General features: G+C 41.9%; 1 protein-coding gene across 1 annotated transcript; it reads left to right on the forward strand.

Moving 5' to 3' along the window:
* Positions 1-460: 460 nt before the first annotated feature.
* On the forward strand, positions 461-23,451 carry LOC310643421 (alcohol dehydrogenase 1). The gene is made up of 9 exons (XM_083367846.1): positions 461-594; positions 6,969-7,070; positions 8,106-8,244; positions 10,042-10,129; positions 13,300-13,519; positions 16,819-17,082; positions 18,295-18,430; positions 19,642-19,780; positions 23,152-23,451. Exons 1-9 carry the CDS (start codon positions 577-579, stop codon positions 23,174-23,176), a joined length of 1,131 nt encoding a protein of 376 aa, XP_083223972.1. The 5' UTR covers positions 461-576; the 3' UTR covers positions 23,177-23,451.
* The last annotated feature ends 1,332 nt before the right edge of the window (positions 23,452-24,783 follow it).

Consider the following 24,783-nt stretch of genomic DNA (forward strand, 5'->3'; position numbering starts at 1 on the left):
AAAACTTCCATTGTTGGAGCATTCACGTTGTTCCACTGATTAATTGTTCTAACTGTCAGGAAATTTCTCCTTACTTCTAGGTTGCTTCTCTCTTTGGTTACTTTTCATCCGTTGCTTCTTGTCCTGCCTTCAGGTGCTTTGGAGAATAGCTTGACTGCCTCTTCTTTGTGGCAGCCCCTGAGATATTGCAACACTGCTATCATGTCACCCCTAGTCCTTCTCTTCATTAGAAGGTGACTTTGGTAGGGGTGACTTTAGTAGTAGCAATTTCAATATTTGTAAATTCGGTATTCACAAGGCTGTCAAATATTTTCAGGCAACTCAGCTTCTGAGTTGAAACAGTGACCAAGAGAGAGAAAGCTGAAGAGTATTTCCTTTTTTAGCCCAGGGGTGGACCTTGGGAATTAGTGAGCTTGATTGAAAAGCTACTCCCTCTATGCAGTTGAACTTTACAATATAAGTGAAAGGCAAGCTCTCCAACACTCACTGATCAGTTCAGAGACTGTGTGCATTCTTGATCTTTTATAGCCAGAAGGCAGAGAACAACAGCAACTGCAAAGCTGGAAAAAAAGCAACATGAGTACTGCAGGCAAAGTAAGTGGAGACGTTTGTTTTTCATTGTGGTGAAAGACACCATTTTATTTATTGTATTGTATTTTCTTAGCTTTTCTAATTTCTTCAACTGCAATTATATATGTGGTTTATAAACTGAAAATAAACACGTAAAGTATCCACATACACCTAATTATAACTTTTGTATTAAAACCAAAGTAATAGATTGAAACGGAATTCTGAAAAAGAGCTAACTGAATGTAAAATGTGATCATTGGAAGAAAAAGACATGTTTTGCATATTGCAAGAGATAGAAAAAGCTCATTGAATTGTGAAATTTAAATTAAATGCAGCACTGCAAGGAAAAGTTTATTTGCAGAAGGATTATAACATTTAACATTTTGATTTTGGTCTAATAAAACAGGGTGAAAGTTGAAAAGGAATAGGCAATGATCCAGCTAACATTGCAATGATTTTATTGGAGTGTTAAACTTATCCTAATGGATTCCTGGTGAAAGGAATCCACCTAGGAATGCTAACTCTAATGTAATTTATGTTTTAATTATTGTGGAGCTACCAGTTACATACAGCTGCAAAATATTTTTTGCAATATTTTTCCATCAGTGGGTAGGAAGAAATGATTGTATGCTGAGATTTGCTAGATGCATAAACTGAGAAGTTACATATTAAAATAATTTCATAGGCCTTTTGAGAGCCATTTATGAGTAGTAATTAAGACATCAGGCTAGAAATCAGTAAACCATGAGTTTTTGTCCACCCCAGACACTCAGCCCTAGGAAGAAGGCAATGGCAAACCATTTCTGAAAAACCTTGTCAAGAAAACTGCAGGGACTTGACCATGTAATCACCAGGAATCAAGACTGACTTCTTGAAGATACACACACAGAGAGAGAAAGAGAGAGAGAGAGAGAGAGAGAGAGAGAGAGACAGACAGACAGACAGACAGACAGACACAAACATATCTTTCAAAGCAGCACGTTTAAATGCTCAAATGAAAATGAAATCCGTAATAATTTTAGTTTAACTATATGAAAGTATAAATACCAAGCAAAACAAGACTGTATACAATTAAGAATGGATATTTTTTTTTAAAATCCCATTTATATCCCGCCTTTCTCCAAAGACTCAGGGCGGCTTACAATTTAAAGCACAAATCAATGTGCTTAGCAATAGCCTTCATTCTATGTATATGCTTGCTTATTAGGGCTTTCGGGGCCCCCCCAAGCGGCAAGTTAGATTTAGAGGAAAGCTTCTAGTCTACCAAACTGGATGACAACAGGCAAATCTTGCATGTTAATTTATCTCAGGGGCCATTTTGGCTAGAAATTATAAGGGAGTTATAATTCTGATTGTTGTGTATGTAAATAGTTAGCAATAAGCCATAGAAGATATTGCAAACACTGTGCAGCTTTGCAAGGTTTAAAGCGGGAAAATAAGGTGCAATCATTGGACGCCACAACCAAGGAGCGGGAAAACAGACAGTTTGTATTGGTTACAGTTCAAACGCTTTCTCTATAAAAGGGTTGCAACATTTGACATTTGACAGTTGACTTTGTGTATTCAATAAACTCGTTCAGTGTTAACCACTCTGAGTCCTCGTCAATTCGAACCAAACAACTGGCGACGAAGGTGGGATCGACAGAAGACCAGAGATTAGGAAGAATTGTCGTGAAGGCGGCAAAGTCTGAGCGAGTCACAGTCAACCGAGCGGCCGCGGCAGAATAGGAAAAAAATTCTCCGAATGGCGCAAATCGGGTCATTGAAGGAATTTGACCCTAACTTCCCCGAAGATTGGGAAGAATATATTGGTCAGGTCGAAGGATTCCTGTTAGTGAACGGAATCACCGACGACCGAAAAAAAGCGGCGGCACTTTTGACAATTTGCGGCACACCGGTCTACAGAGTCGCTGTCGGGCTGTGCCAGCCACAACCAGTCTCCAGCGTGCCCTATGCCGACCTCCTTGCAAAACTAAAGGTGCACTTTACTCCCCGAAGGTCCGAACTTTTTTGGCGGCGCATCTTCGAGAAGAGAAATCAGAGACCGGGGGAATCCATACAGAAATTCGTCGCTGCCGTTAGGGAAGCCGCAGTTCGTTGCAAATACGATAATTTAGAAATTAGGATTCGGGACAGAGTTGTGCTAGGCTTACGCGATGAACAATTACAAAACAGAATAATCGCCAAACCTACTGGCGATTTACAGGAAGTGCTCGACGAACTCCTAACGTATGAGTCTACCGGGTATCGCGACCCCCCCCGCAGTAGCATGGCGACAGCACCTGAAATTAACCAAGAGGGCTATGTGGACTGCGGGGAGGTGGATCAGCAGTGGGAGGAAGAGATCGCCGAAGTCTCCAGGCGATTTGGGAAGATGGCACCCAGACAACTTAGAAGCGAAGGGCCCGAACCCGGCCGCCGGCAACAACCCGCAACACCGCAGAGACCACCGACCGGGGCACAACGACCGTGGCGGGACACCGCAACCAGACCGCGCGACAACGACACCCAGAACCGATGCGGCAGCTGTGGCGGCAACCATCCCCGCGCTTCCTGCCGATTCCGCACCGCCAAGTGCAGGGCTTGTGGCAAGACCGGCCACATCCAGGCCATCTGCAGAAACCGCGTCCGGGACTCCCGTCTGAATGAAGTCGATGTGTGGCCAGAGGGTAAGGTAACCCCCAATGCTAGTGGCAAGGAGACCCCTAGATCCCGGGCGAAATTTTCAAACCCAGGGGAGGTGGCCCGAGTCAATCGGAAAAGGCAGGGAAGGGGGCACAATTTTCCGGACGGAAAATTAAAAATCACAGTCCTTCTGCAAGGGGTTCCTTGCAGAATGGAAATCGACTCTGGGGCTTCAGTGTCGATAATTTCCACTGAAACCCTGAAAAAAATTGAACAACTAAGTGGAAAAAGAATTCCACTTAGCCCAACAAATATTCAATTAACGGACTTCCAAAAAAGTCCAATAATCGTAAAGGGAAAGACCAGCCTTAGAGTTAATTTTAAGGGATTTAAGGGGGTCTTAGATGTGGTAGTTACGGAGGGGAATAGGACTAGCTTAATAGGGCTTAATTGGTTTCCTGCCCTGGGAATTTGGATAGGGGGAATAAATTCTGTGATTAAAAATAAGACCCTCGAATCCGTCTGCAAAGAATTTGCAGACGTATTCGATGGATCTCTAGGCAAGTACAAAGGGCCCCCCATTAATTTTAACCTAGACCCCTCAGTAAATCCAATCAGGCTAAAGGCCCGGAGGGTACCTTTTGCCTTAAAAGAAAAAATCGAGGCCGAGCTCGACCGGCTTGTAGGCCTCGGAGTTTTAGAACCCGTTGAGGGCGGTTTATGGGAGACGCCGATCGTCACACCCCTCAAACCCAATGGGGATGTGAGGATCTGCGCCGACTATAAAGCGACCCTCAACATTGGAATGAAAAAGCATGCTTACCCGGTCCCGACGGTGAAGCAGGTCCTCGCCACGATCCAGGACGCCGCCATCTTCGCCAAGCTCGACTTGGCGCATGCGTACTTACAGTTGACTGTTTCCAAAGAGGCTGCAGAGGCGCAAACAATTGTTACCCACAAGGGGGCGTTCCGAGTCCACAGACTGCAATTTGGGATTGCAGCTGCTCCAGGCATCTTCCAAGAAGTGATGGAGAGGACCTTAAAGGGCATACCTGGAGTATGCCCTTACTTTGATGATGTCCTAATAGCTGGAAAAGATGAAGGAATGTTAGTAGAGCGGCTGGAACAGGTACTGGGTAGATTTAGAAAGGCTGGATTAAAATTAAAAAAGGAAAAATGTAGCATAGGGGTTAAATCCACTGATTTTTTGGGGTTCAGGATTGACAAAAGCGGGGTCCACCCTACCCCTGAAAAAATTAAAGCAATAAAAGGGGCTCCTGAACCAAGGAACAAGGCTGAGCTACAGGCCTTCCTAGGCTTGGTAAATTTTTATCACACTTTTGTGCCACATAAGGCTGCCATTGCAGAACCACTGCACAGGCTTTTAGATAAGAAGACCCCTTGGCATTGGCAAGACAAGCACAAAGTGAGTTTCCAGACCTTAAAAGATATCCTTTCCAGTAGCTCAACTGTAACCCACTTTATAGAAAATAGACCAATCTACCTGGCGTGCGATGCTTCGCCTTATGGCGTCGGGGCAGTAATCAGCCATTTAGACACCCAGGGAATGCAAAGACCCATTGCTTACTACTCCCGCACACTAACCAAGGCAGAGCGGAACTATGCTCAAATTGACCGGGAAGCTTTAGCCATAGTGGCAGGAGTTAAAAAGTTCCACGACTACCTGTATGGCAGGAACTTTACAATCCTGACAGACCACAAACCCCTGCTGGGACTGTTTACCACAGATAAACAGACTCCCCAAATTATGTCTCCCAGGATGCTGAGATGGTCCATTTTCCTCTCAGCATATTCATTTTCCCTCCAATACCGACCAGGTAAAGACATGGGTCATGCAGACGCTCTTAGCAGATTGCCCCTTAGCACAACAGAGGAGGACCCTGCCCCAGTGGGACAAGTAATGTCCCTACAAGATATTCCTGATCTGCCCCTAACTGCTAAAGACATAGCGGAGGCAACCAATAAGGACCCCATCTTAAGGAGAGTAATGGCCTGGGTCATGAGCGGTTGGCCCAACGCCAACCCAGACGTAAAATACAGTCCATTTTTCCGAAGGAAGGATGAACTATCAGTTCATATGGGTTGCTTACTTTGGGGAACTCGTGTAGTAATCCCAGGAATCCACAAATCAGCTATTCTATTTGAATTGCATGAAGGACACCCTGGAATAGTAAGGATGAAGGCCTTAGCTAGGAGTCACTTGTGGTGGCCAGGATTGGACCAAGACATTGAGGAATGCGTTGCCAATTGCCATCTGTGCCAACGTTCCAGGCCTGAACAACAACACATCCGCACACATAAATGGGAGTTAGCTAGGAATCCTTGGTCCAGGATTCATATTGACTTCGCTGGACCTTTCCAGGGGTTAACGTTCCTTGTAGTGGTCGACAGCTACTCTAGATGGCTAGAAGTAGTACCGGTCAGTTCAGTAACGGCAGGCAGAACAATACAGGCATTAAGGGGCCTCTTTGCCACTCATGGGTTGCCGGATTTAATAGTGTCTGATAACGGGCCACAATTCACATCTATTGAATTTCAGGATTTCCTCAAGGCCAACTCGATTAAGCATAAGACTTCTGCACCCTTCCACCCCTCCACCAACGGATTGGCTGAAAGGAACGTGAGGACCACGAAGGACGCGCTTAAAAGAATTATTCGAGGTGACTGGCATCAGAGACTAGCTGAGTTCTTGTTGGCCCAACACACAACCCCTTGTTCGGCTACAGGGAAAAGTCCAGCTGAAATGAGGTGGGGAAGAAAAATCTTGACCAAGTTGGACAGACTACACCCCGACCGACTCCAACCAAACATTGAATTTGACATTCCTAACAGAACATTTGAAGTGGGGGACTTGATTTGGGCCAGGAACTACGCCCAAGGGGATAAGTGGATTCCTGGGGTGGTAACTGAAATCTTAGGTCCCTTATCATACATCATTGAGGGGGAAGGGAATAGGGTCTGTAAAAGACACATAGACCAGCTGAGGAAAAGATCTAGTGGGTGTGTGCCAGCTGAGGGGGACCAAAGCTCAGTTAGGGCAAACAGTACAGATAACATTAGGCCTGAAAGTGGTGTAGTGGTGGGGCAAGATGACATATTTCCAGATGCCCATCAACAACAATTCAGTCCAATTGATTGGGAAATACCCCTGCGAAGTAGGCCAGTGACAACTGAATCCCAAACACAACCTAATACACAAGGCAGTACATCTGAAGCCAGTAACCCTGAGCCCAGGTCCAGTAGTAACCAGCATAGTAACCAGCAGCCAAGCAGTCAACCAGGAAAAGGGGCCCCTAGCAGCCAAAGTAACAGATACCCTTCTAGAATACATAGGCCACCAAAATACCTAAAGGACTTTGTAAAGAAATGACACCAACTGGGGGGTAAGGGGTGTTGTGTATGTAAATAGTTAGCAATAAGCCATAGAAGATATTGCAAACACTGTGCAGCTTTGCAAGGTTTAAAGCGGGAAAATAAGGTGCAATCATTGGACGCCACAACCAAGGAGCGGGAAAACAGACAGTTTGTATTGGTTACAGTTCAAACGCTTTCTCTATAAAAGGGTTGCAACATTTGACATTTGACAGTTGACTTTGTGTATTCAATAAACTCGTTCAGTGTTAACCACTCTGAGTCCTCGTCAATTCGAACCAAACACTGATATCAGTGATTAATGCAATGAAGGAAATCCAAAAGCTTAGTCAAATGTTACAGTGCCATCCCTTTGATGCCTCCGGGTATATTTTTTACAGGTAATAAGGTGCAAAGCAGCTATTGCCTGGGAGCTGAAAAAACCCCTGAGCATTGAGGAGATTGAAGTAGCACCTCCAAAAGCACATGAAGTCCGCATTAAGGTAAACCAAAAGAATAGCACCATGGATATTAATTCCATTTTTAGCCTCCCAGTTGCCTCCTCCTCCTCCTCCTCCTCCTCCTCCTCCTCCTCCTCCTCCTGTTCCTCCTCCTCCTCCTCCTCCTCCTGTTCCTCCTTCTCCCATATTTAACATATATCCAAATGATACTATTACCAATAGGAAAAATAATGATGCCCCCAGTGAACAGTGTAGGATGAAGTACCATACATCATTTTCTATCTGAGGTTTTCTAACTCAGTCTAGATAATCATAATTTTAACCAAAATAAACAAGTTCTTGAGTTCTGTTTTATTTTTTAGTATTTACAGTCATTCCATTTTTGACATTTTTCTATATTTGGGATATTTTAATATGGCCACTTTTTAAAAATGCAAGATATTGTCTTCCAATCCACCAAAAATGTATTAGGACAATGGTGTTTTTGCTGAATTACGGAAGTGTCAATTTAGAAAGTCACTTTATGTGATTGCAATATGAACTGAATTGACATGAATTTGGGAGACTAAAATGTAAACTAAAACTTTGTTATCCATAAGTTTTCATATTACCTTATTGTTTCAACACAGCCCCAATACAAAAATTTGGGGATTTTGAGGAAGCCTACAGTTCAGAATGTGTATTTTTGAAAGAATGTAAACCTACCTTGTGCTGGTTTTATTTAATTGGCTTCTAACTGTTTTCTAAAAAATGAATATTTTCAGATATAGAAACAGCACCCAGCAAAGTTTTATTGGTCATTATCAGGTTTTCATTTCAAGAATTATAATCTCTTTTCATATCTTCATTTCCCTATTCCCTTATTCTGTTAAGCACACTGTGTCTTGCTAGTAGAAATAAAATATTTGGATCAAACAACCCTAACAAGATGTGCTGGAAAACTGCTAGAAAATAATTAGCATCATGATGAATCATAATGTCCCAGCTTGTAAAAATTTTCAGTATGTGGTATGAGATGCAAGCTAAAAATACACCTGAGGGTATTTTCTCATTATCTGGTTTTGTTTTGTTTTGTAGATCGTGGCCACAGGGATCTGTCGCTCGGATGATCATGTGATCAGTGGTGCTTTTGCGATGCCTTTGCCAATGGTGCTGGGCCACGAAGCAGCTGGGGTTGTGGAGAGTGTTGGAGAGGGAGTGACTTGTGTGAAACCGGGTATGAGAACAATTGGGGCCCAAGAAGGGATGAGTTACACCAGAACTCTAAAATCTGGCCCAGAATACACTTGGCATATTCTCACTGTCTTTTTGGTAGAACATCTTGTTCTGCTATTCTATGTTCTGAAAAATTAACATAGAATCCAGAATTATTATATAAACCTTTTTTATGAGAAAAAAGAGCTTCGTAAATGCTTTGCCCTAAAGTGGACTTATGATTAGCTTTCCTTTTAGTCGTTATCTCATATAAGCTTCATTTGCATTGACTGTGCATTCCTTTTGTTTAATTTTTATAGGATGATAGATAGTTATTGGCTTGTCATCTAATTTTAGATTAAATCACCTCATCTTGCCATGAGGTGATTCTGGGTGGCTTACAACATTAAAAACAGTAAAATGATATATATTTATAATTTTAAACACACACCACACACACAAAATAAAAATTATGATTAAAAGATAGGAGGGAAGGGAACAGGATGTGCAGGGGGAGGTGAGATTTGCTATTGGTCCATTAACCACCACAAGTGTGACACTCCCCCATTTGAGGTCCCAAGCCAATTGGCAGAGTCAGGTCTTCAGGTCTTTATAGAAGGCCAGAAGGGGTGGGGGCAGATTTCACCCTGGGGGGAGCAAGATGTTCCAAGGGGCGGAGCCATGGAAGAGAAGGCTCTTCTCCTGGACTCCGTCAGCCAGAATTCCTTGACCAACAAGATTCACAGCATGCTCTACAGATGGTCCTCAATTTGCAGCCACAACTGAGCCCAAAATTTATGTTGCTAAATGAGACAGTTGTCAAGTGAATTTTGCTCCATTTTACAACCTGTCTTGTAAAGTTAGTAACACAGTTGTTAAGTGAATCTGGCTTCCTCATTGACTTTGGTTGTCAGAAGGCCGCAAAAAGTGATCGATCACATGAGCCCAGGGACACTGCAACCCTCATAAATATGAACCAGTTGCCAAGCATCCAAATTTTTTTATCCTGTGACCATGGGGATGCTGCAATGGTCATTAAGTATAAAAAAAGGCCATAAATCATTTTTTTCAGTGTCGTAATTTCAAACGGTCACTAAATTACTGGTTGTGTCAAGGACTACCTGTACTTACTGAGCCTGAAGTAATGCAAGAATTAACATAACATTAAAGAACCAGTTTTGTAATAAATTTAGAAAGTAATCTGGTTTATACTGTTGTAGGGAATGCCACAACTGAAGTCTAAACCTGGGGAAAATATTCCGGAACAAGGCATGAGAAACTATTATGTGCTGTTGTCAAGAATAATTACCAGAATGTTTTATAAAGTCATTAACGATAAAGCTTTATTCAAAAGAGGCGTTTCCTTGGTATCAACAAATGGAAGCTCCTAGATATAAGACATTTTGTACTTTAAATCAGGATCATGCCTCTTTTAGCTCCAGGAATAACAGAAACTTCATTTGAATTTAAAAAGCAGTGGATCGGAATGTAAGACATGGGATCCTAAAGTTTTTGTTACACTTATCCTACCATTTATTTAAAAGTAAATGAGCATTTGATTTATCTCCTAATCCTTAGTATCCATCTCTAACTAGAGTACATGTATTATTGTACTTAAAAATGCATAGAAGCGTATCCACAGAATATAGACAATCAAAACTATTTCCAAACATCTTCCTTTCAAAGTATTTTGTACATGGATCCCAAATCAACTGAAAACACCACAATTCAGGAGTATTTTGTTTCATTTATATAGCTCTGTGCTTGCTTGCAGTGGGTTTGAATCATGCTAGCTGTAACTATTTGTTTTGATTTCTAGGAGATACGGTAATTCCACTTTTTGTTCCACAATGTGGAAAATGCAGACCTTGTCAGAGTTCCAAAGGCAACTTGTGTACTTCAAATGAGTGAGCTTCAATTTCTTTTCTTTTTGTCTCTCTATCAAAACTAGTATTTTAATATATATTTTTATTATGATTGAAATTACATTAAAGAGTCCAGAATAACTTTAAATGGAATCAATATATTGTCTCTGGGTTGGCTCCCAAGAAAATTTCTTGGAACGATTCATCATAATCATTGGTGCTTTAGTTTTTAATTATTAATTTACATCAGGCCTCAATAACTTGGTAGGTCTAGCTTAAGTCTAGATTTAATCCTTGTTACATGGATACATTTTTCATATACTTCTAACTGAACTTTGAACAAGATGTATGTATATGAGAACTTAATTGCTTTTTGTACCACATGAGAGATTTAAGGGAGGACCTGTGACTTTCAATAGCAAATCAACTGTGGCTTCTGAATAAGTCCAGGGCAATCCTCAAATTCTTCTAGAATGTTACCCAAATTTTCTTTCTTTCGTCTCTTATCCAATACATACTCTGAATACACAAAATTAAGATACTGTACGTGTAAATTAAGTTTTTCAACAACAGCATATACAACAGGCAAAAGATTAAAAAGGGTGTTGCAAGTCTCCGCAAGTAAGAATTTGTTTGCTAACTTTCATAATTCCGATCTATTGTATAACATTCCTCTAATTTCACCTAGAAATTTAATCTCCTGAGGAGAGGCTGAAAAACACCAGCTGGCTAAAATTTTTGAGCTCTGGATTTGGCTTTCCCACTAAAAAGCAGCATTCTTCCCACTACCATTCTGTAGGTCTAGCCACCTTCAACAATGAATAGCATCTCTGCATTCAGTATACAAAATCTGGTACCCATCATGAAACTTGACTGGACAAAAAATGGGCGTATCCCCTGCTCTGATATCTGCCTTCCAGGGTTTCAGTGATGTATTAATCTTAATTGTAAAGGTGGAGTTCTAATCATATTCCATGATAACCTTGGCAACTTCAGAAATTCTACTTAGAGATACCTACATGCAAGTATTTATACCAGAGATTGGGCTTTAGAAACATAGTAGGGATTCTGCTGGCAGAGTCACCACCTAGCTCCCTAGCAACATACAGTATATGACTTGCTTCAGTTCATCTTGGGGAGGGTGTTGGAGACTATGAATTCTGGGGGACTTTATGCCCTTGAAACAGGATCATTAGTGGCTCAGGAAATCCTGGTCACAAAGGCCACCATGGGCTGACCCCAGCAGAGACCCCTCCTTGTCCTGCTAGCTAATGCCTTTGATCATCATTCGGCTCTGTACAGCTGGTACAGAGTCTGCACTTTGACTAGTTTGAGCCAGTTAAGCAGAATGGAACCTATATTGTGGGCACAGCAGTGGCTTCCAGTAGATATCCACGTACAATTCAAGATGCTGGATTGAGCCCATAAATGCCAAAATATGTGCTTAGAGTATCTTCAGAAACGTTTCCTCCAGGCTGATTCTGGCCTGTTTAGGCCTTCCACAGGCGGATACCCTGGGTATCCCCACAGTCTGGCAGGTAAAGGCAAGATAGAAGTTTCTCATTTGCTGCCCTAACTCTGATATCCAGATGGACTCTACTTTAGCCATCTTCTGGAAAACTGACAAAACTTGGCTGTTCCAACAAATTTTGGGAAATCAATCCCTTTTACTGTTTGTGAACCACATAAGCAATTGTGGTAGTGTAGACGTAATGGAAAACAAGCAATCAAACAACCTTGAATTTCAACTAGGGACTGTTTGTCTGTGGAGATTCCCAGTTATCCCGGTCATGGTTGTCTCAAAGGTGCTTTTTCAAAAGGCAATTGGACTATGGGTTTTTTTTTTCCCTTGAGGAGGAAGAAGACATTTCGCTTCTCATCCAAGAAACTTCATCAGTTCTGATTGATTGGGGGTGGGAATGGAAGGATTAGTTTTGACAGGATGTTGAGGGTGGGGGTGTAAGGATTATATTTCTTTGCAGACATCTGGTTGTTAGCACTCCCTCTGAGAGAATAATAATAATAATAATAATAATAATAATAATAATAATAATAATAATAATAATAATAATAATAATAATAATAATAATAATAAAGTTGGAAGGGACCTTGGAGGTCATCTAGTACAACCCCCTGCTCAGGAAGGAAACCTTATACCATTTCAGACAAATGGCTGTCCAGTCTCTTCTTAAAAACCTCCAGTGTTGGAGCATTCACCACCTCTGGAGGGAGGTTGTTCCACTGGTTCATTGTTCTAACTGTCAGGAAGTTTCTCCTTAGTTCTAGGTTGTTTCTCTCCTTGATTAGTTTCCATCCGTTGCTTCTTGTCCTGCTTTCAGGTGCTTTGGAGAATAGCTTGACTTCTTTGTGGTAGCCCCTGAGATATTGGAACACTGCTATCATGTCAGAGAATATCCACCCCCCCCTCCCTCCCAACCATCCAGCCGGACTGAAGAAGCTTCGTGGATGAGAAGCGAAATTCTTCTTCCTCAAGGGAAAAGAAAGAAAAAAACATAGTCCAGTTGCCTTTTTAAAAAATCATCTTTGGTTCAACTAGGACTCAATTTGGACAGGTGTGCATGTGAAAATATGCATAATTGTAAAGGCTGGGCAGAGGCAATTAGAAAACTCCCTGGAGTTTGCATTTGGACTAGAATTTCCCCCCCCCCTCATTATGCTATACCCAAATATTTTTTCCAGTAAAAAGTATTGGCAGATTTTCCTCAGCAAAGGAGAAAGGGTTTAATTTTCTCCCTGCTGCTGGGCTGGCTGAGTTTTACCTTAGCCACACTCTTATCAAAATACAGCTGCTGTTTTTCTGTGATGTGCGAATAATGTGGCTCAGTCCAAGGGCCTAAATAACACCACATCCTATGGTTGTAGTTTGGTTCCTTTCTCACATGACACTAGAATGCAAACTATTTGACTTGGTTTTAGCCTAACATGTTCAGCAGAGGCACCCATGCTCTCCCTCCCTCCCTCCTTCCCTCCTCAACGTGCACTTAGAAAACCCCAAAGGCTAACTGCAAAGAACATTTAATAGCTTGTAGACTTTGACTTTCAGTCTTAGCAAAATCTCCCTTTGTCAACTGTAACCTTCTCTCTCTCTCTCTCTCTCTCTCTCTCTCTCTCTCTCTCTCTCTCTCTCTCTCTCTCTCTCTCTCTGTGTGTGTGTGTGTGTGTGTGTGTGTGTGTGGTTTTTTTTTTTACAGCATTAGTTCAGGCAGTGGCTTAATGCCTGATGGCACCAGCCGATTCACATGCAAAGGAAAAAGCCTCCACCACTTCATTAGCACCAGCACCTTCACTGAATACACTGTGGTGCATGAGAACGCAGTGGTCAAAATTGATCCTTCAGCCCCTCTGGAAAAAGTATGTCTGATTGGCTGTGGGTTTTCCACCGGTTATGGGGCAGCCGTACAGACAGCTAAGGTAAGTCCTAGAGCATTGATTTCAACAACATATACTTTATCCAACTCCAGTTATGTGTGTATATCTGCCTGCCACACATTTTGTGGATTGGATTCAGGATGCATTTGCCCTGTTCTTCACCCAGCATTCTTTGTTCCATGTTAAATTCCCAGGATGCAAATTATATTTTAATTGTCAAGAGCCATTGGCATTTCCTATAACGCTTCCATATAGTCCAATGTCAATAGCGTCTAACCAGATTAGCTAGGATTTTGGCCCTCCAGAGCACATGTGCTCCCCTCTGAAATGCTCTGTCCCAAACATGGAAAGCTTGAGATGAAAAATGAGAGGGGACATTTTTTGACACCCACACTCTTTCCAGGCTCACTGATCCAGTCTGTCAATGAATGGGTCCATTGTAGCCATGGATTGCTGACAAAAACATCCTCTTGCTAACCAACCTAAGAACACAAAAAATAGCTTCCTAACAGTAACCCACTCATTCCCCCAATCCTACCTTTCCTTTGCTGTGTTTGTTTTCACAATGAGCAAAAAATAAAAAAAATACTGTGGCTGGCTGACTGGCTGTCCTAAAGGACACTGATGCAGCTTGCCTGCAGAGAGAAAGGAGTACAAGTAGTCCTTGACTTACAACCACAACTGGGACCAGAATTTCCATTGCTATGCAAGATGATTGCTAAGTGAGTCATGCCCAATTTTATGACTTTTTCTGCAATGTTTGTTATGTGAATTACTGCACTTGTCTCGTGAAGCGTTAATACCACTTGATAGTGCCTTGGAATACTGCATCTAGTTTTGGTTGCCATGATGTAAAAAAGACGTTTAGACTCTGGAAAGAGTGCAGAGAAGAGCAACAAAGATGACTAGGGGACTGGAGTCTAAAATATATGAAGAGCATTTGCAGGAATTGGGTATGTCTCTTTTAATGAAACAAAGGACTAGGACATGATAGCAGTGTTCCAATATCTCAGGGGTTGCTGCAAAGAAGAGGGAGTCAAGCTATTCTTCAAAGTATCTGAAGGCAGGACAAGAAGCAATGGATGGAAACTAATCAAGGAGAAGAGCAACTCGGAACTAAGGAGAAATTTCTTGACAGTGAGAAAAATTAATCAGTGGAATGACTTGCCTCCAGAAGTTGTGGGTGGTTCAAGAAGAGACTGGACAACTATTTGTCTGAAATGGTATAGGGCAGGGGTAGGCAACCTTGGCTCTTTTATGACTTGTGGACTTCAACTCCCAGAATGGCTGGCTCAGGAATTGAAGCCCAGAAGTCATAAAAGAGCCAAGATTGCCTACCCCTTGTATAGGGTTTCCTGCTTAAGCAGGGGGTTGGACTAGAAGATCTCCAAGGTCCCTTCCAGGTCTGTTATTCTAAATCCAGCTTTCCCCTTTGCTTTTCTTATTGGAAGTTGGCTGGAAAGGTTTCAGTTGGGGATCACATGTTCCTTGGATGCTGTAATCATTTTCAATACATGCCGGTTACCAAGGGCTTGATTATAAGACTGTTGGGATAAGTATGAGAACCAGCTCTAAGTCACTTCAAATGTCATTGAATTAATGGTTGTACGTTGAGGACCATTTGTACCAAGAAATCATAAAGTAGGATTGAGAAGAATTTTCTCCAAAGGAAAACCATTTTCTCCATAGAGAAGTTCAGTATCTCAAATATCAAACACAGAAGCTTTTAAGAGTTTGGGGCCAGTTGGCAGAATATTTTTACTGCCATGGGAAAAACCTGTTGAAAACCTGTTAAAAGCAAAATAAAAAAATGGAGAAAATATAGAAAAAACCTCTGTTTATGGGAACTGTTTCCACTCATCAGTGGAACCCAAGAACTGCACCTGTAGCAAAGAATAGCAAAACATACACCCCATCAGCCAAGTATGAACACTGCCACTTTAGTTATCCTTAAAATATTTTAGGCAGCTTTTCATTATATGATTGCCAATGCATTTAAAACAATTATATATAAAAAACATTATTATAACCCAGAATCACTTTAGAGGGAAGATGGGCACCATAAAAATGTAACAAATAAATATGTAAATTAATAAATTACACACAGGCAAAGAGTAAAAGACATATTAATGGAAGTTAGCTCAGCAGTGGAAGACTTAGCCTAAAAAGCTATGTTTAACCGACCCCTAAAATATTGGGGTATTTGTATCATGTATCATGATGTACTGAGAACAGAGGCCATGCAAGCTGAAGACTATCCTAGGTGCATTTGGGTTCTGCAGAGAGTAAGGAGAAACTAGGAAAATTGCAGTTGAAAATTGGATTTAAAACACTTTCGAAACAATTGGCAGATGGAATAGATGTGGAATACCTGAGCTCATGACTAAATATTTCAAAAATATTGTATTTTATATATAATAGAAGGCCCATATTAGATACGCCATAGCTCTGTAGACTGTGTTATATATGGACAACTTTCACCAAAGAGAATGAACCAAATAATTTGAAAATAAACCTCAGACAAATTCTGTTTTTCAGATGTTAGTTAAATTCAGTAAAGTACTTAAGATTTTTTTCCCCACATCAGGGTAATTTATCCTACATAGATCACCTAACTCAGTGGTGGCGAACCTATGGCACGCGTGCCAGAGGCGGCACTCAGAGCCCTCTCTGTTGGCATGCGTGCCACCGCCATCAGCAGCAGGTCCATCAGGCTGCCACCGCCACCTGGAGCAGGAGCCCCGCCCAGCACAAAGGAGGCGAAGCGGCCGACTAGCAAGCTCGAATAGAGGTGGTAGAGCAGAGGTCACTAACCATTGTTGATTGGTGGACTGGAAGAAAAGGGAGGGGCTGCAAATGGGGCGGGGCTAGTGCCTGCATGATACTAACTAACCCTGCCCTGTTCTTGCATGGTGCAGCGCCTTGTATCTGCACCCTGTGGTGTGGCGGCGGCCATTTTTGCGCCTTGCAGCACGGTGGCCCATGTTTGCACCCCTGGTTTTTGCTTGCCAAAGCGGCACTCAGAGACGCTTCCCTGTCTCCCCCCGCCCCGCCCCCCGAGAGCACCACAATGTTGATGTGGCCCTGGCACTTTGCGATAAAAAAGTGGGTTTTGTGTTGCGGTTTTGGCACTCGGTCTCTAAAAGGTTCGCCATCGCTGACCTAACTTTTGAAAACCAAACCAAGCTGTAGTTTTCTATGATATTTCTAGTGTATTTATTTTCCTTTTATTTTATTTTTTTGTATTTTCCATTAGTGTATGTGTTTTTTCCTACTTTTGTAAGCCTTGTTAAGATAATTTAAAAAACTGTTCAATGTGTATTGACGTTACGGTTTTCTAGGTAGAGGCTGGTTCTATCTGTGCTGTCTTTGGCTTGGGTGGAGTTGGTCTCTCAGTGGTCATGGGCTGTAAAGCAGCTGGAGCTTCCCGAATCATTGGAGTTGACATCAACAAGGATAAATTTGCTAAGGCTAAAGAAATGGGAGCCACAGAATGTATCAATCCCCAGGATTTCCAGAAACCCATCCATGAAGTGCTGTTTGACTTGACTGGGGGTGAAGGAGTAGACTATTCTTTCGAAGTGGTTGGACGCACTGAAACCATGGTATGTGAAAACTATCGTAACAAATAACTCAGATAACACAGAAGTAACATAGTCCATTGTGTAGCTATATTGGGTGTGAAATGTCTTGACAAATGTTGGGTGTAGCAATCTAAAGCCTCATAAGTGTAATGCTTTCTGTAAATTGTGATAGAGCATTTTTTCCCCAACAGTGCATAATGATTACAAGATCAAATATATGAACTTGAGCCAATCCTATGACCAAGGATTGTTATAAAGTTAACATTGGATTGAATGCTATGGGGGAGAATCATATGTATTACCTTGACTTCTCTGAAGGAATACACTGTCGAAATTCAGAAATGTATATCGCTGCATTCCAATTACAGTAAAGCACATATAGAAACGATCAATTGTATGGCCCTGGATACCAGATGGAATGCATGATGAGTTGAATTATGTGTTGTGTAGAAAAATTCTCTTTGTCTATCCTGATTCTTCCAAAATTTATGTTGCCAAGTGAGACAGAGGTTAAGGGAACTTTGTTCCATTTTATGACCTTTCCTGCCACCACTGTTAAGTGAATCACTGCAGTTGTTAAGTTAATAACACTGTTAAATGAATCTGGCTACCCCATTGACTTTGCTTGTCATAAGGTTGCTTTGGGAAGCATCAACCATGGCCTCTCTTGCGGGCACTGTAAAGGGTTGTCATGCTTAGATTCTGGTGTCTGAGAATTTGTGTCTGATTGGGGATTTAAACACTTAAATATATCTATCACTGGACTGTGATACAGTTTTATAATTTGAGTCACTGTTTTAAGCAATTCATGTACACTTCTTTTTCCTTCCATTCAATTGTGTCTGATTCTTGGAGATTGTCTGAACAAGTCCCTGCAGTTTTCTTGACAAGTTTTTCAGAAGTGGTTTGCCATTGCCTGTCTTCCTAGGGATGAGAGAGGGTGACTGGCCCAAGTTCACCCAGCTGGCTTTGTGCCTAAGACACAACTAGAACTCACAGTCTCCTGGTTTCAAGTCTGATGCCTTGACCACTACACCAAACTGGCTTTCATATGTAAAGCACCACAAACAAAAAGGAAGTAAATGAGAATGTAACTGCCTACAAGTAATTTCTCTATTCTTCGTTTGGTTGTAACCTGCATAAAAAGTGGAGGATGTTGAAGAACAATGTATAAATATAAAAATATGAATGAATAGATAAAGGGTGTATCTTTGGTTTGTTTGTTTGCTGTAGTTGTCTGCCCTTGCTTCCTGCCATGAGAATTTGGGGACCAGCATCATGGTGGGGGTGCCCCCAAATGCAAGTAAGATCACTTACGACCCTCTGATGCTTTTCACTGGCCGCACCTGGAAAGGATGTGTCTTTGGAGGTATAGTAGAAAGTGTGAATAACAAGTGTAAAAAAAAAATATCTCCTACTATGCAATTATCAGAGAATATGTGTATTGGGGATATTAAGGATTTTTGGGGATATATTTCCAGATAATAATAGGTAACTCACATTTAGGGAACTATAGATATATATTTATTTTAACTTTGGTGTTACTGCATTCCAAGCCAATCCTGAGCAGATTGGCACATAAAAAGCAAAAAGCAGGAAAAAATGGATCAGGTCACTCAATACAAAAACATAGAAAAATTTGTCAGATATCATAGCTATTAAAATAATCAGGCTCATTATTTTTTTTAAATGGTTTAGCTTTAGTATATGGGCTGAATAAGCAAGGTATGGCTTAAACCAGGGGTAGGCAACCTTGGCTCTTTTATGACTCGTGGACTTCAACTCCCAGAATTCTGGGAGTTGAAGTCCACGAGTCATAAAACAGCCAAGGTTGCCTACCCCTGGCTTAAACAAACTGGCATTTGCAGAGGTAAACTGCATGCAGATCCCAAGAATGATGGTTTCAGCTCCCCAAGTCCACATAGATAATAAATAGTAAATAGTTTTCTACTATTTAGAAATTAGAAAGACAAAAAAGAAGAAGCAATTATACAATAAGACATTAAGGACTTAAAACAGCTAATGATTAAATTCTGAGACGCTTAATATAATTACAATAAACCAAGGAAAGTCCCAGCCCCAACTAAGTTTATGAAGTATTCCACCTACTTTGCATCATCACTCCAGCCACGGTGCAGCTCCTGGCTGTAAAAGGTTGTCAGTCTCTCACTTAGTGTGACATCTAAGCCAGGGTCTTCAAACTTGGCCCTTTTGCGACTTGTGGACTTCAACTCCCAGAATTCCTCAGCCAGGCATGCTGGCTGAGGAATTCTGGGAGTTGAAGTCCACAAGTCATGAAAGGGCCAAGTTTGAAGACCTCTGATCTAAGCCCAATCACATTACTGAAATGTAAAGCAAAAATGTTTTATTCTAATTTTCTCCCTTCCATTACTATCTTCCCTTCCAAGATAGAAGCCTTTTCCATGACAACCAAAACTACAGCCCAGGAAGAAGCAACTTAGGATGGATTCCATTTAGCATTAGTTTAAATCTGCAGAAAGACTAAACTCTCGTCCATCTTTTCACAATTTTTACTGGGATTTTTCCAATAATTCACATTCTGATCAATCATTTTTTCAGGGTGGAAAAGCAAAGACTCTGTCCCCAAGCTGGTTTCAGACTTCATGCAGAAGAAATTTATTTTGGATCCATTAATCACTCATACATTACCTTTTGAGAAAATCAACGAAGGGCTGGATATGCTCCGGTCAGGAAAAAGGTAATGATGCACTTCTGTTTCTCTTTTGTCCCATTTTTGTTATTTATTACTATTGGCCCTTCAAGCTAGACCAGATTAGAAAATCAAAGTCATGAAGGAGAATACTACTTCTGTTGTAACTTATGCTGATAGAATCTTGCAAGTCTGAATGTGCTCCCTTCCTTTTATTTTCAGGTGAATCAGGAACTCACTTGCCTAAAACATTTATGTATGCTATATTCCTGGCCTGGATTCGGCTTTCTTTTATCTGATATATCCCTTGGCAACAGCTCTTCCTCCTGTCCCTCCAGGCCTTTCTCTCTGTCCTCTACAATTACTCATACTTTCTGTAGGATGGATACTAAAGTACAAGCAGAGAATAATGGAAGGGACCTTGGAGTTCTTCTAGTCCAACCCTCTGCACAGGCAGGAAACCCTATACCAGGGGTGTCAAACTCAATTTCATTGAGGGCCGCATCAGCATTGCGGTTGCCCTCAGGGGGTCGGGTGGGTGTGGCCTGGGTGGGCGTGGCCTACTGGGTGGGCGTGGCTAGAGTGCATATGGCCTACTGGGTGGGCGTGGCCAGCTCTACGTCATTCGCATCAAGGGTGCCTATGGGGGCCTGGGCAGGAGTGGGACAGATCTGAGGGTCTCTGACAGAAGGAGGGTCTCTGGGCCAGGACCAAGGCAGTGGGGGCCGTTCCCTCATTGTTTCCAGGATGGCTTCGCGGGCCGCATGAAACCACTTCGCGGGCCAGATCTGGCCCCCGGGCCTTGTGTTTGACATGTCTGCCCTATACCATTTCAAACAAACAGTTGTCCAATCTCTTCTTAAAAACCTCCAGTGTTACCTCCACAATTTCTGGAGGCAAATCATTCCACTGATTAGTTGTTCCAACCATCAGAAAATTTCTCCTTAGTTCTAGGTTGCTCCCCTCCTTGATTGGTTTCCATCCATTGCTTCTGCTTTCAGGTGCTTTGGAGAATAGGTTGACCCCCTCTTTTTTGTGGAAGTCCCTTAGATATTGAAGTCCCTTAGATATCGTGTCACCCCTAGCCAGGACTGAAGGATCCAATTTGAGTTGGTCACTGGGACCAGAGGTTTATTCTTCCAAGCTTTCAGGCTTCTGCTGGAGAACATCCTCAGGGAACTTCTCTCTCTCTCTCTCTCTAGAATGTATGCACTGGGCAGTTCTAAACATTGTATTTATATGGTGCCTGGCTGAGTGAGGCTTTTAGTTGTTAATTAGGGTATTGATGGCCTGCTATTAAGTCATTAATTGTTGTTTCCTTGTGGTGCTGCACCCTTGGCTCCTAAATACATGATAAGCTGGTGGTAAATCAGCATTTCTGTTGACTGACAAGGGGTCCTGTTTCCGAGGCTTCAATCAGATGCCAGGATTGTAATAAATCTTGAAAAAGGTTGATTAAGAAATTGTTCCTGGACATGCAGCATCAGATGGATACAACCGCAAACAGCCACCGTAGGAGATGATTCGAGAACATGACTCATGAGGAAGCGGGGGAAAAGGAATAAAAGCCTCCTTTCTCCACTTCCCCAACCTTTGGATTTCTCACCTTGGATTTGAGGATAACTAGCAAGAGGTTTGACAAACTAGCAAAAGGTTTGAGGGGAAATTAGGAAATTAGAAACCACCAACAGAATATTACAACCACATGAAATCAGCATAGCACACAAGCTAACTGAAGTCTGACAAAACATCCTAAACAAATAAAAAAAACCAGCAACCCCAGAAGAAAGAAACAGGAGTCATCTGAAACGTACAATGTAATGACTGCAATTATCACTATGTAGGAAAAACAGGCAGAAGACCAGCATAGCACATCCATGAACACCAACTAGCAATTAGAAGACATGATGAAAACTCTTTAATTTCAGAACATATAGACAGATTTAACCATTGTTTCAATTGGGAAAATGTGACTGTTGTGTACTGGGTTCGTTGCGCAGGAATGAAGACGAGGCGAGTGAGTTCAGCTAAGATCATGGTTCATTGCTTGCAGGATCTGAACTAGAGAACAGGGCTACAGATGCAGCAATTTATACCCTGGCCCCTAGGCGGCGGCCAATAGGTTTGAAGCAGCCTATTGCCTCCCTAGGAGCAACCAATAGCAGCGCTGGAGACGGGTTGTCTGAGGAGCTGGGAGCCATTAGCTAGCTTCCCCGCTCAAACAGCCTCCCAGCAATACCACATGGTGTTAACAAAACAAGCCCAATACATTACAGTGACCATCCTAGATCAACCCAACTCCAAAAATGCCACAGAATTCCTAGAAGCCTGACACTCTGACAAATCAGCCATCAATAGACACAAAGACATTAGCAACATCTGTAAACTATGCAAAAGAGACAATCAACCAGCCCAAAAGGGAAGAAAAAGACCCAAGCACCTCTCCAGCAGCTGTCAGCACCCAGATCAGCATAGATTAACTCCAAGGTTAACATCAGACCAACAGTCAAGTAAACAATATTCCAATCAATAAACTGCCAATGAAGCCAAAGACCCAAGCAAAGAATCTCTAAGACCAGCCCCACCAACACTGTCAGGTGAGCCACTAGAATATAAACTGAGAGCAAACTCCACTCCTTACTAGCACTGATGACACTACCTAGTTTGGGTATTGAAATGTCTGCAGGTAAATAAGCAAACTCAGAGAGCACCAAGGACCCCTCATTAGTGTTTGCATTTGGAGGGGAAGAGATTACAAGAGAATAAGCAGGGAGACAATGGGGAATGCAGGTCGTTCTTGGTTAATAACCACCCTTTCCGTGACCTTTCAAAGTTATGACAGCACTGAACAAGTGGTACTTATGACTGATCCTCAAAGTTCCAGCTGTCCCAGCATCTCTAGTCATATGATTTTAATCTGGGCATTTGGCAACTAGTTCCTACTTATTACAGTTGGAGCAAGCTGCTTTGGTAAGTCTCCTGCACTTGCCAGTAGCCACTCCCGCCCAGTGCTGCTCACATTTTGCTGTACCGACCTGTTGTGCAACTTGTGCATTCCCCCTCACCCAACAGCAGCCACCTGAAGGCCGCCTTGCTTGTGCCATACTGCAGTGACACCTTGTGCATCTTCTCACACCCTGCAAAAGACACTGACCAGCTGGCCCACCTTCTTGCAAGCCACTTGGAACTTGTAATTTCTTTCCAGCTTTCCCACTGACTTTTGTTATTGGAAGCTGGCAGGAAATTGCAAGGTGGATCTCCCTTAATGACCTGAAAATCTTGCTTATATAGCTGCTGTTAAGTACACAAGTGAAGCATCTCTAGAAACAGGTTGGATCATCAGAGGAGATCATGAAATGCTAATAGTACTCTTTAATGTTAAAAACAAAACTCATATTTATCTTATTTCTCTTTTTCAGCATCCGGACTGTCTTAAAATTTTAAGTCGAAGGAGAAAGAAGAAAACCAATTACAGAATATTTTCTTAAATTGCTGATGTACCCTAGCTGCAGTTTAGATAATAACAACATGTCCTTCTACTTTATCTTCAGGGACCAAATGGATGTGGAAGACTTTTAAGAAATTCATTTTAGGAAAAAATGTTATGATCACAAAATTTAAAACATATTTGGCTAGATTACTGTCTCCAGGTATAGAAATATTGACCTCATATTTTCTAATCATGGATCTCTCTCTCTCTCTCTCTCTCTCTCTCTCTCTCTCTCCCTCTCCCTCTCTCTCTCTCTCCTCCAAATAAATAAATGCTACATAGTTTTAGATCTTTAACATATTCTTGTTATGTAGGTATTTTTTGAATAAAGAAATTTTGAATTATACATTGTATATAGATTTATTCATCTGCTGTTCATCTAGTATTTCAGTTAATTATTTTGATCTCCAAAATTGCAAGAGTCCTGAGGTGCTCAAGAGTATCTGTTCCCCTGTGCATGTACATAAATGGATAGATGTGCAAGTATCTTATATACATAAAACCAGCACCAGCTAGCTAGAGTAGACAACTTTGTGTGAATTTGATTGGAACAAATATTTCATTCGAGCTCATTTAGTAACTTTAATCAATTAAGAGCTGAACATAAAATAAACTTATTGAGTAACATCTAAAACCATATGAAGGCTTCATTTATAAGATTTAGGTATGTTTTCCAGATATCCAGTGTAACTGAATTAATATAAAACAATTTTATAGTAGATTTATAAACTGCCCTTAAAATGTTGGAAGGTTTACCCTGACAAAACTCTCATATTTTCATCCCTATTGGAAAACATGCAAATACACTTTTCCTCGGTCAAGCCTCAGAGAAAAGTCTTTTGCTGAACTTTTGGGCATACAGCCAAGAACCAGGTAACACCTTGTAAAATGTTGCAGGTAAGCGCCGGGAAAACCAAGCCTAAGCAATTGGGAAACTCATATAACAAATTCCACCAAGAACTCCTTGCCCTGCCCTTGATGGGATTAACTCCCAAAATAGAAACTGGACAAAAGGAATATCTCTTAAGACAAGAAGGGGAACTCCGGACAACCATTAAAACACAAAAGAAGGAACCACCAAACCCCATAGCCCTAGGGTAGAAAAAGCATATAAAAACCACAACTCAGGACCTGAAAACTACCTTGCAAGGCAGGAATGCTGAAGTCATTTCTCTTTCACTCTACTGCCTTCCTGTAATAAAGACCTGCTTTGCGGTAGCTGCTGTCCTCAAATTTCTTCATCGTTGGCTTTTCCCAGGTGGAAACGAACTGGGAAATTCTTCTGACAAAAAAAAAGATAAAGGAAACCCTGCAGATTTAACACCACTAGTCTTTGCTGACTATAGAGCAGACATGACAAACACAAGGCCCGGGGGCTGGATCCGGCCCGCGAAGTGGTTTCATGTGGCCCGCGAAGCCATCCTGGAAACAGTGAGGGAACGGCCCCCGCTGCCTTGGCCCTGGCCCAGAGACCCTCCTTCTGCCAGAGACCCTCAGATCTGTCCCACTCCTGCCCAGGCCCCCATAGGCACCCTTGATGCGAATGATGTAGAGCTGGCCA

The sequence above is a fragment of the Vipera ursinii genome, assembly GCF_947247035.1.
Source record: "Vipera ursinii genome assembly, chromosome: 7".
In the NCBI taxonomy this organism is placed as follows: domain Eukaryota; kingdom Metazoa; phylum Chordata; class Lepidosauria; order Squamata; family Viperidae; genus Vipera; species Vipera ursinii.

What these genes read in the sequence shown, in the direction of transcription:
- LOC310643421 (XM_083367846.1), top strand. An exon ending in GAAAGGATGTGTCTTTGGAG is followed by an intron (nt 18,431 to 19,641) that starts GTATAGTAGAAA and finishes TCATTTTTTCAG; the next exon opens with GGTGGAAAAGCAAAGACTCT. An exon ending in ATGCTCCGGTCAGGAAAAAG is followed by an intron (nt 19,781 to 23,151) that starts GTAATGATGCAC and finishes TCTCTTTTTCAG; the next exon opens with CATCCGGACTGTCTTAAAAT.